An 11465-nucleotide genomic window follows, 5' to 3' on the forward strand; every position below is an offset into this window, starting at 1 on the left:
TCTAAACTTGGGGCCCAAAGCGACCGCTTTGGGCCTGGCTCGCCCCTGTCTCACGGTACACGCATATTTGAAGAATGCTCAAAAGCACTTTACTCGTGAAATCCGGACGTAATAAACCACAACGGCGTTAGCCAAGAGAGATCTATCGCACTCGTAGAGCACGGTGGGAACCTAGTTTACTAAAAAGACTAGTCTCACTTTACTAATTGTGTCCCAATACATTAGAAACGTGTCCCTTTACCAAAAACCAAAATATGTGCTTTTCTCAAGTTTTTTTTTTTTTTTTTTTGTTGAGAGTGCTTTTCTCAACTTAAGTAACAATCTGCCTCACTAGATACCATGTCAATCCCGATTTCTTTTTCTTACTTTTGGTGTCCATGTACCATTTCTCTTACGTGGAACTACCAAAATTTTGAGTGGTAGCAGTTCACCCAACTACTCCAAATTTTCTGCTCCTCCCGGCCACTCCAAAACCACATCAAACATGTTCAAGTTTCAAAGTCAATTCCACCATCACCCCCAATGGGTACTACTACTACTACTACAATTTTTAATACTCATTTCCTTCAACGCCTTCTTCACCATCAACAACAACACCAACCTCCTCCTTATCATCTCCCAAAACCCAAACCACAAAGACAAGCTCTCCAATTTTCAGCACACCACAAAAATACCAAAATCACCGCCACCCACAATGACTATACACCTTCTTCCTCCTCCGTTTTCAACCGCCGCTCTCTCCTCCTCTTCTCCTCCTCCTCATCCCTTTCACTCCTCCCTATTGCCTCCGTCACTGCCACTCCGGAAGAAAATGTCACCCCTACTCCTCCACCATCACCTCCTGCCACACCAGACACCACCATTACCGACCGAATCTTCATGGATTTCAGCATTTGCCCTAATTATTCCAGTTCCGACCGAACCCTCGGCGATGAACTCATTTCTTGCCAAGAAAATCAAGCAATTGGTCGAGTCGTCTTTGGTTTATACGGTAAAATTGCACCTTTAACGGTTTCCCACTTCAAAGCCATGTCTACTTCTTCAAATGGTTCAACCTACAAGGGAACTGTAATTCAAAAGATATTCCCTGGGTTGTATTTTGCTGCTGGACATCAGGGTAGGAGAAACAAAGGGGATGTACGCCCTCCCACTGATTTGCCAAGAAACACTGACACAATTGATTCTAAAGCCTTTGTTCTTAGTCATTCTAGACCTGGTCTTCTTTCACTTTGCTTGTCCGAGAATGATGATGATGATGACATTAAGCTGGATCCAAATTACAGGAATGTTGAGTTCTTGGTAACTACAGGTCCCGGTCCGTGCCCATCACTTGATAACCGAAATATTGTATTTGGGTCTGTTCTTCAAGGTCTGGTCTTCTTCTCTCTCTCTCTACTTTTTATGTACTACATTTATTATTGGTTGATTGTTTTTCTTACTGCTGCTGCTTATTGCCCTTGGCTGATGTGAGAATAGTCCCACGTCGGAGAAGGATGAACGCGTAATTAAGAATATAATGTCTAGGTGACTAGGTCCACACACTTGATAGATTTAAAAGGCAGAACGTGTTCCATGTCACCCGCGACAAAGAAAAAAACAACACGTGTTAGGCTCAAAAAACCCTACATGTGAGGGGCGTGTGAGAATAGTCCTACATGGGAGAAGGCTAAACTAGTAACCAAGAATATAATGTCTAAGTCATCTTCACTCATTCCCAATTGGTTTTGAGTTGGATGCCCCACAAACTTAACAACTGATTTATAAGCATTCACATTGTTTAGCATTCATCAACAATGTTCTCTATGAAATGCTACACTTTTTAACCACCATTCTCAATAAGCAATCCGAAATAAGACCCTCTTGGTAACAAATGAAGTATGAATTTATTCGTAGTCTAAATTATGATTCATTGTTTTAGTGTTCTATTTTTTTTTTGAAAATTGGAATGAATATATTAAAGAAGAAAAGATATATACAAAACAGGGATAGTCAATACGGGAAGTGTTACTTTATCCACGCCTCCCAATTGACTACCCTGTCAACAAAAGACACATGTTTGAAAGCATTCAACGCCCTAGACCAGGCATAGACAATGCTTTTGACATCCTCTATATCTACTCTAGAATTTGGATTACAATCATTGAAAATTTTGTTGTTTCTGTCCTTCCATAAGTTACAAATTATGGATGTCGGGATAATGTTCCAAATGCTCCTTCTGTTCTTCCTAACAGGAATAGAGCCCCATTGCTCCAGAGTCTCCGCTAGGTTATCTGAAAAAACACCACCCAATTCTTGAAGTCGATATGAAATATGTCCAAAGACTAGCTGCTACCGGACAATGAATGAAGAGATGGCTAATGGTTTCCTTAGCTTGTTTGCATAAAGGGCATCTGTTAACTAAGATCATTCATTTCTTTTTGAGGTTGTCCACTGTAAGAAACCTTTGAAGTGTTGCGGCCCATACCGTGAAGCTAATTCTAGTAAAATAGGGATTCTCCAAATTTTCTTGAAAGCACCCTTGCTAAGAATGTCATTCTTCTAGTTGGTTCTTCTATAGAAATTCCTCACAGAGATTGGGTCTTCCTCCTTAGATCTCCAAACTCTGATGTCACTCATGTTTGGATCCAGAGCCTGGGCTCTATGTTGAAAAAGTCGGCAACGGGGACTAGTCGGCGGACCCGGGACTGGGCTTAGTCGCTAATAGTCGTATTTACACGGGACTAGTCGTATAATATAAATATATAATTTATTTTGTATAAGTAATTATTATAGGTATAAATATAAACATTTGAGACAAATTCAAACCAACCAAAGTATTCTAACATCATACTAGATGAAACACTATGAAATCATTCAACAATCACGGATATATTCAAACCCTAATAACTACATTCCAATTATAAACATGCTTTCAACTTTAAAAGACTAAGAAATTAGTAATAAAAAACAACATATGGTCTCTAGAGAGCGAAAGAGTAGTTAAAAGAAAATGAAGAAAATAAAGAGAGAAACTAGCTTGAAATCTTGTTTGAAGAAGAGGATAGCTTCAAAATCTACTTGAATCTTGTTTGGTTGATGTTTGGAGATGAGAAGATGAGTGAAGAAGGCAAAGCTTCAAACCCTAGAGCAGTCTTCTCGTTGGAAAATAGAAATAAAATAAAAAATACATGCTGTCCCTTATAAGTCCCGACTAGTCGGACTAGTCAACTCGACCCTAGTCGGGCCGAGTCGGGGCTTTAGGCAAAATTAGGCCCGACTAGGGTTTTCAACCCTAGGCGAGTCGGCAAAGTGGGGACTGAGGAGTAGTCGGGGACTAGCAGGGGACTAGTCCCGACTTTTTCAACGTAGCCTGGGCTATAGGTGTATGCTCAAACTTGGTAAGAGCTGAGGCCTTTTGGGGGAGCTGGGAGTGCTCTCGCCACAAACAAAACCTCCTACAATCCGTGCGAGGGTGGTGGCGAAAGGGAAGACAATATCGGTAACTGCTGGGCTTGGGGCGTCACAAGTGGTATCAGAGCCGAGGACAGCTCTTCGCTGAGGGTGGGGGATTGTAATAGTCCCACATCGCTCGCAAGAGTGTCCAGAGGTTGGGCTATAGGTTTACGCTGGCGCTTAGTAAGTACCGAGGCCTTTTGGGTAGGCTTGTGGTGCCTTCGCCAAAAACAAAACTCCGTACCTGTGTGAGGTGGTTAAAGCGGGGACAATATCGGCAACTGCTAAGACTTGAGGCGTTACAAAGTGGTATCAGAGCCGAGGACAGCTCTTCGTTGAGGGTGGGGGATTGTAATAGTCCCACATCGCTCGCAAGAGTGTCTAGAGACTGGGCTATAGGTGTACGCTCTAGCTTAGTAAGTACCCAGGCCTTTTGGGTGGGCATGTGGTACCTTCGCCAAGAACAAAACCCCGTACCCGTGTGAGGTGGTCAAAGCGGGGACAATATCGATAACTGCTAAGGCTTGGGGCGTTACAGTAAGCCTTTGAATTTCCCAGTCATTGAGGTTCCTTCTGAATTGTATCTCTAAAGACTCGTGGGTGTAAACAACTGAAAAACCTTAGCATCTTTAGAAGAAGCAATCTGATATAGGTCAGGAAAGGAGTTGCAAATGATCTGGTTCCCAATCCATAAGTCTGACAAAAAACTAACAGATTTGCCATCCCCCAACTTCTATTTCGTCAACTCCACGTACCCCTTTATTCTGGTGTGAATGCCTCTCCATACTCCACAACCATAGGTTTTCTTCTTACGAGATCTGTTCCAAATTTGGATATCCTCCCCATACTTCTCTTTAATCACTGTGCCCCAAAGCTTATCATTTTCAGATTCAATGGGCCATAACCATTCGACAGCAGTGCATAATTCATGCCTTTGATATCCTTTATCCCCAAACGCCCCTGATTCAGTTCGTGGCAAAGAATCTCCCAGGAGACCCAATGAATACGCTTCGCCTCTTGCCCAGTGTCCCATAAGAAATTACACATCTTATCTACCTCCTTCAGGATGCTCGAAGGCATTGAGAATGGAGACATGAAATAAAGAGGGAGAGCTTGCAGGACTGATTTCACCAGGGTTAATTTTCCTCTAGATAGATCTCTCCCTTTCCAAGCTGAGAATTTCTTATGTAGCCTTTCAATAATGGGATCCCAAAGGTGTTTAGCCTTATACCTTTCCCCCAAAGGCATGCCCAAGTAGGAAGTAGGTAGACACCCTAGCGGACAGCCAAACTGTTGCATGTTAGACCTGCCCTGCTCTTCCTGGTGAGGGGAGTTAACACGAAAGATCACTGATTTAGACAGATTAACCTTGAGGCCTGAAGCCATCTCGTACCAAATGAGGATTTCACTAAGTTTGCGGATCTGATCATTATCATCTTCAAGGAAGAATAAGGTGTCATCAGCAAATTGCAAGTGATTGATAGGGGTGCCCCCCTCACTAACATTAAAACCTTTGATCCATTAGAGAGCCTCAGCCTGCTGCATACACCAGCTGAAAATTTCCCCAACTAGCAAAAACAACATGGGAGAGATCGGGTCCCCCCCCACACCCCACACCCCACACCACGAAAGAACCTTGAAAGGGAGATATGACTTCTTCAACAACAGGAGCCAATCTGAGAGCTAAAATCGTAGTTACCAACTTATAGGGTCCATCCACCAGACTTATCGGTCTACAATCCGAGAATGTAGAAGCATCTGTCTTCTTGGGAATAACAACTTACAGTGTTCTATTTCTAATTGCGAAATAATGATCAGGTTGTAGTTACTAAATAAATTTGGCTAATTTGGTAAGGAACTGCGAGTTTTCGTATCCCATGTCTAAAATTGAAATTTATGTGCATTAGCTATCAGCCTGTTCGTAATAGTAATAATAATACTTCAATAAATATCACAGTAGTAAATAGGGCCGCTCCACTGTGGAATGAACCTGATAGAGAAGCACAGAGAAAGCTAGAAAACTTGGGGGTTATCCTTGCCAAAAACCTAATTTTTCCTATTTGGACAGTTCCAACAAACCATTGTTGGTAATGGGACTTGTAATTTTCTATCCTAATTTATATAATATCTCTTGAAGTTGAGATGTAGGAGAAAAAACATTTTAGCATGGTTTGATGTCTTCAACCATCTTTAGTTGAAGTCATTTGATCAGAACTCTAGATTCAATTTCAAGTTGTCTTAGACTGATGCAATTTACTTTTCTTTATCACATAAAACCTGATTAGTTCGACTTTAAATGTTCTTGGTCAAATTAGATTGTCATGATCATTATTGGTGTAACGATGAGATGCTTTCCACCAATAATGATATTCTTTTGTCTGGACTTTCTTGCAATATGTTCTTGGCAGTTCTTAGTTATGTTTTCCGGGAACTGGGATAGCCAGATGTGTTTCTACACCTTTCGAGTTATTGAACACCTTTCGTAGTTCTCGAAAGCCTCTCGGCTTCCATGGGACGGGGAATATCGTAATTTACCTATTAAGCAGTATCTTATCAGGACCAGCAGCAAGCCAGCAAAAGTTATATAGTAGCCACATCGGCGTGATTAGAGACACCAACAACAGCTGTTACGATGCAATTATTTTTATTGCTTATAAGAGTAAAAGATGACAGAATGATAAATAATTTCTTTTCAAAGAAATAAGAAGTTCGGTAATTTTTTTAACAATACTTGTTGGGAATTAATCTAGATATCTAGTCGGCTAAGTTAGACACTAGGGGGGCTAAATCGGATTGAGAGCTCGTTGATCCGGTCGAGTTGGGACTAGTGAGTAATGACTAGTTAGAGACCAGTCAGCAGTAGTTGGGGATTTCTTACAACATAGTTCACCAAATGATAAACTACTTCAAAATGAGTTTTACTTTAAAAGTTTCTGTAACTTTGTTCTTACCTCATGGTTGCCTCCCATGCTTTAAGTTTTGCTTTTCGTGTCATTAATGCTTAGAATGTTCAACTAGATTCAACTCAATCTCTTGAATAGATATTACATAAATTGACTTAATTGTTGCATAAACTTGGAGCACTACTTAAAACAAATAAATAACTGAAAACAAGAAATTAGAAAGTTAACTCATCTTGGCTGGGCCATATAGGGAAACTCTCTCTCTTCGCTAAACATTTTAAATGTTTATCTAGTTAAGAATTGTGTATAATTATCATTTCTACCTTAGGGTCCGTTTGATACGTTAGAATGTGTGAGTAAGAAAACCCCTCTTTTTCTGATGGGTAAGAAAATGAACTCTTTCTCTTGTGAATTTGAATTTTAGGTGTTTGGTCGGAAGTAGGAAAATTAAGGGGTGCCTGTAAAATGTGATGAGAATTTGGGGTTTCTTTAGAAAGTCTAGGTGGGGTGCTTTTAGACCCTTCATCTTCTTCTCTTCCCCAATTTAGAGAGAGAAAGAAGAGAAACTATTGGCAGGAAGATCACTACCCATTTTTTTGTATAATCAGAAATTGAAACAAGATACACAAAATAATAATTTAATAAACAATTGTATAACCTGGAGTTCATAAACAATAAGTCAGATTACAATAAAGAATGGAATAAAAAAAAACCTAAAACAAATTGTGTAAACCATACCTTGATTCAGAATTGTATAAACCTAAAACCTAAAACCTAAAACAAAGTTTCGCCGACCGAATGCCGATTAAAACACCAATTTTCGAATTGTATAAACACTATCATGATTCAGATGGGGCTACGGAGTTGAGAAAGATGGGGGTTTGGTTCAAAATTCATTCTGATGAAGATCACAAGCGGGATGAAAATTACTTTGGCTTTCTTGATTTTAAAAAACTACTTTGGCTTTCTTGATATATCTCAAAATTACTTGATCGGACCGATTCCCGGTGATATTGATCGAATTTTAAGTTTGATAGTACTGAATCTTGGAGCAAATAACTTGGCCGAAAATGTTCGAGCTTTGATTAGTCGGATTCATTCGTTTAAAAGAAAGACACTTCGGCTCTTTTGAACTTCCCATCGAGTTTACACTGCCGCTTTTGCCATCACCACTAATTTAGGTTTGTACCCAGTCGTCTGATTATTTCATAGTAGCACCAATTTCAGAGATGAAAAGGCAATATAATGATGATCTAAGTGATGGAAAGAAGATGGTGGGCTGATGGAATTATTAGGGTTTGGTGAGGAGCTTTCCACACCATGAAATTACCACCATATTGATGAATTGTTGTTGTTGTTGCTGCTGCTGCTATTGTAGCTGTTGTGTTTGGGTTACTTGTTGTCCATTAGAGAGAAGGAAAGAGATCTGAGAATGAGGGAGAAATTCTCTATGGTTGGAGAGAGAGAGAGAGTCGAAAAAGATGAGAGAATCAAGAGAAACTTACGGGAGGAGAGAGAGCGCGTTTTGGGCGAGGGTGAGAAATGGACTTTCTCACCTTTTTTGTGGGAAAATAAACTAACCCTTTTTCTTATCTTTTTTTCTCACAAGAAATGAGTTTTCTTACTTATTGTGTCCAATCAAACAGTGGAAAGTCGATTTACGAAAATCGACTTTCTTACTCACTTTTCACTTGTATCAAACGGACCCTTAATCAATTGTTGTGAAGAGTAAGTTTATGCTTCTATCATTTTCACAATTTTTTCATCATCTCAGTGGATATGTCCAAAATTTCCACACTGACCAAAATGTTTCACTTCCAACTCATCTAATTATATACCAAAACTGACAATTGATACCTTGATGCAAAACCAAATAAAATAGAAACTTATAGGAAAAGAATGTAAATCAAATCTTGACAGTAACTTCCGATTAAAATAGGTTTCTCAACTTATTTCTATGATTTGGGAACAAGTATCATCTGATTTACTGGATTAAAATGATAGAAACTTCGTTAGCCAATGAATCGGAGCTGAGCCATTAGTTAGTTGCCGTAAGGGCTTTATTGTCACGTCAAGTTGGTTATTCAAGTTCTGGTAAAAGCTTACTGCTGGTAGTCATGTACCTTTCCTTCACTGTTTTCTTCGTTAAGTTTTTTTTTTAATTTATTCTCAAGCCTCAACCAATTTAAATCACTGTTTATTTCAGAGCTAATAGTAAGAAAATATAAAGCTTGTATTTTATAGAATTCTGCAAGAATACCAAAACGAGCATAAGACTAAGTGTTACATTTTCTCTTAACATTTATGATATAGAAGAGCATGTCTTGATTTAATCATTTGGCAACGTCTCCTTTTCTTTTCATGATCTTGTGAACCTGCGGTGGATATCGTTATCATTGGTTTTATGTAATTTGAAGAGGTAGACCAATTGTACTTTGAGAAATGAACACTATCATGCTTATGAAGATGATATGGCTCTATAGCTTGTTTATGCTACATATTATGTTAACCATTTCAACAAGATTTGTCAATGAGACGCACCAAAAAACTACTCACATCTTTACTCATTTGTTTAGGTTTAGATGTTGTGACAACCATAGCTTCCATCCCCACGTACAAGCCAGCAGAACGCATTCGACAATTTAATGATCTAGCTGAGTTCCTTGGAGATGAAAGAGCACAGAATGCACGCACAATATGGAATCGACCACTTAAAACAGTTTACATCAGTGACTGCGGGGAGCTTAAAGTGGCCAAGCCTTCTCTATCTCCTACTTTACCGTGATAAGTTAGTAAGTTGAATCCCCTTCTTCTAGTATGAATGTCTCCTTTTACCTTTCTGACTGTTCAAATGTTGTGTTGTCAGGGTTTTCTCAACCACTTTGAGCAGAGAAGCTTAGGGTTTGTGTGGTACTGATAGTGAGATTATTTTGGGATTTTGTTTCTACTTTACTTTCATGTTAGTTGTTGTTTCTCTCCAGGATACGACGGTTATCATCCACTTACGGTGGTACGTCGAAGGTGAACACAGTAAAACTTGGAACAAGTATTATGAACTTCAGAGTGACTCTTTAATGAAAGAAAGTTAGGGACGAATTTTCTGTGGCAATTTGAAAAGTTCTATTCAATTTGTTTCACTGAAACTTAGCCCTAAAAATGCTCTATTAGCTGGAAACAACAAAATGAGCTTTGGAGTTGAAATGAGTCAAATTTGTAGGAATCCAATATATGCATGTATTTGGGATGTAACTGTTGGCATAAGGTATGGGTTTATGAACAAATGTGACGGCTAGTGTAGGAATGTTTCCATCAAATTCTGTCGGCTGCAATTTCAGCCATTAGATATAGGGGTGAGAAACGGGTGGGTGTGGGCGTCCACGGGATCTTGAAGCATCGGGCCGGGTGGGTCGGACACAAAACTTAAACGGCTATCAGGTTAAGCGGGTTAACTAGGCGGGCAATTGTGGAATTCTCCTTGCCTATTGCGCTCCCAAGCCCATTAAGAAGCTCGTGTAATTCAAGTATGGGTTGGCGTGTAGCGGGTAAGCACATGACTTAAAAAAATTTACATCTTGCTCTCCATTTATAAACTTTTCAAACACCTTTCTTAATTCTAATAGGGCAAAGTGGGACTTAAATTAGAAGTTATTTGTGTTGTTCCTTTAAGGAATTTGATCTCACAATGAGAACTAATAAAAAATTCTTTGGGATTGTGATAATATAACTTTATCCACTCCTTGCCCCTCAAAGCCAAACACTACTTCACTAACCTACTAGAAATTCTCTTGGTCCATTGCAAACAAATGCATTGGGTTCGTTTGATTGGCCTTAAACATATTGTTTACCATCTCAACTAGGCCTATCCACATTGACTATTGGGCTTCAGCAACCCAAACAATTGATGTAATTTGGTTGATTATCATTGAGTGAAACTATGTGAGTGCAGGCATGGGCTAGTGCGCGTGTAGATGTTTTAATCCACGCCCACCCACCAAAACTTGTCAATAGGCGAGTTGTGCGTGAGAGGGGCGGGGGCGTCCATGGTCCTCAGTGGGCTCGGGTGCCTGTGTGAGGGTTCAGGCTTATGGGCATAATCTCACCCCTAGATCTGCATGATTTAGTGGGAGAGAATGTGCATCATTAAATCTTATAATGTTCTAGATAGGTGTTTGATTGCGAAAAAAGCGGGACTTTGGCACCCACATTTACCGCCTGGTTTGGAATATTTCGTACGCAATGGGTGTACATGAGTCAGATCTGGACGTTCGCTAACGTGTCAACATTAGCGGTTAGTCCCTATTCTAAAGGACTCTCAGTTAACTGTAACTAGTTTGTCTAAACTTTAAACGAGAATATCTCATTAATCCCAAATTGTATTTGATTGATTCTTGTCTTTGAACTCAAGAGATCACCAGATAGAATGGTAGGGCTGGGAAAAATGTCCGCAAACCCGAAACCATCACGGGTACCCGAGTCCGTTAGAGCCCGCGGGTACCCGAAACCTGAAGGCGGGTTTAGCCGGACCGACCCGATAAAAATAATGGGTCGGGTACGGGTTTTGAAGTGCTACCTGACATCCCGTTCGAGCCCGCCCGATAATCTTTACCCGACATACACGCCTAATAATGTCATCCATTTATTGCATAATACCTATATAATACCTATGCACATTATATGTAAGATTGCTTGTATGTATTTATGTATGCATGTATAACGTATGTACTTTTAAAGTATTTGAAGTGTAGATTTCTCAACCTAACAAGGATATTACACGAAGGTTAGAGTTTTTTTTAGGAGAGAGAGAGAGACTCCACGGTGAGTTCTTCTCTCTTTCCTTTGTACTGTATCCCTAAATCTCTAAACAAACTCTAAGATTTCAACAAATCTATCCAAAAACCCTAGTTATCTTTGTACCAGCACCAATCATCAACCAAAATCACTGAGTTTGAAAAGTCTTTTAGAAAGATACCTCTTCTCCACCCAATCATCAACCAAATCAGTACCATCAAACCCCAACTTGATCTATAAATATGTGTTTCAACTATTATGTTTCTTGACCATAGATCATAATCAGTCCAGCTCTTCTTAACCTATATTAGTAATAACTTTCCCATCCAAAACCCTAGATCT

At 39.7% G+C, this 11465-nt stretch overlaps 1 protein-coding gene across 4 annotated transcripts; it reads left to right on the plus strand.

Moving 5' to 3' along the window:
• Nucleotides 1-395: 395 nt before the first annotated feature.
• On the plus strand, nucleotides 396-9616 carry LOC147557419 (Cyclophilin-like peptidyl-prolyl cis-trans isomerase family protein). 4 transcript variants are annotated; one of them, XM_086658280.1, is made up of 3 exons: nucleotides 396-1369; nucleotides 8912-9127; nucleotides 9202-9616. In XM_086658280.1, exons 1-2 carry the CDS (start codon nucleotides 523-525, stop codon nucleotides 9118-9120), a joined length of 1056 nt encoding a protein of 351 aa, XP_086514406.1. In that variant the 5' UTR covers nucleotides 396-522; the 3' UTR covers nucleotides 9121-9127; nucleotides 9202-9616. The 4 variants fall into 4 exon arrangements, 3 of the variants coding, with proteins under 3 accessions (XP_086514406.1, XP_086514407.1, XP_086514408.1); XM_086658281.1 differs by having other exon boundaries at nucleotides 402-1369; nucleotides 8912-9123; XM_086658282.1 differs by having other exon boundaries at nucleotides 402-1369; nucleotides 9317-9444.
• The last annotated feature ends 1849 nt before the right edge of the window (nucleotides 9617-11465 follow it).

Source organism: Eschscholzia californica, unplaced genomic scaffold (assembly GCF_041429995.1).
Source record: "Eschscholzia californica isolate CP2 unplaced genomic scaffold, dmEscCali1.0.p SCAF_2, whole genome shotgun sequence".
NCBI classification, from domain to species: domain Eukaryota; kingdom Viridiplantae; phylum Streptophyta; class Magnoliopsida; order Ranunculales; family Papaveraceae; genus Eschscholzia; species Eschscholzia californica.

Bases quoted from the DNA above. Each gene is read 5' to 3' on its own strand.
- LOC147557419 (XM_086658280.1), top strand. From the start codon at position 523: ATGGGTACTACTACTACTACTACAATTTTTAATACTCATTTCCTTCAA. The intron at 1,370-8,911 runs GTCTGGTCTTCT...TCATTTGTTTAG, and splicing joins ATTTGGGTCTGTTCTTCAAG to GTTTAGATGTTGTGACAACC.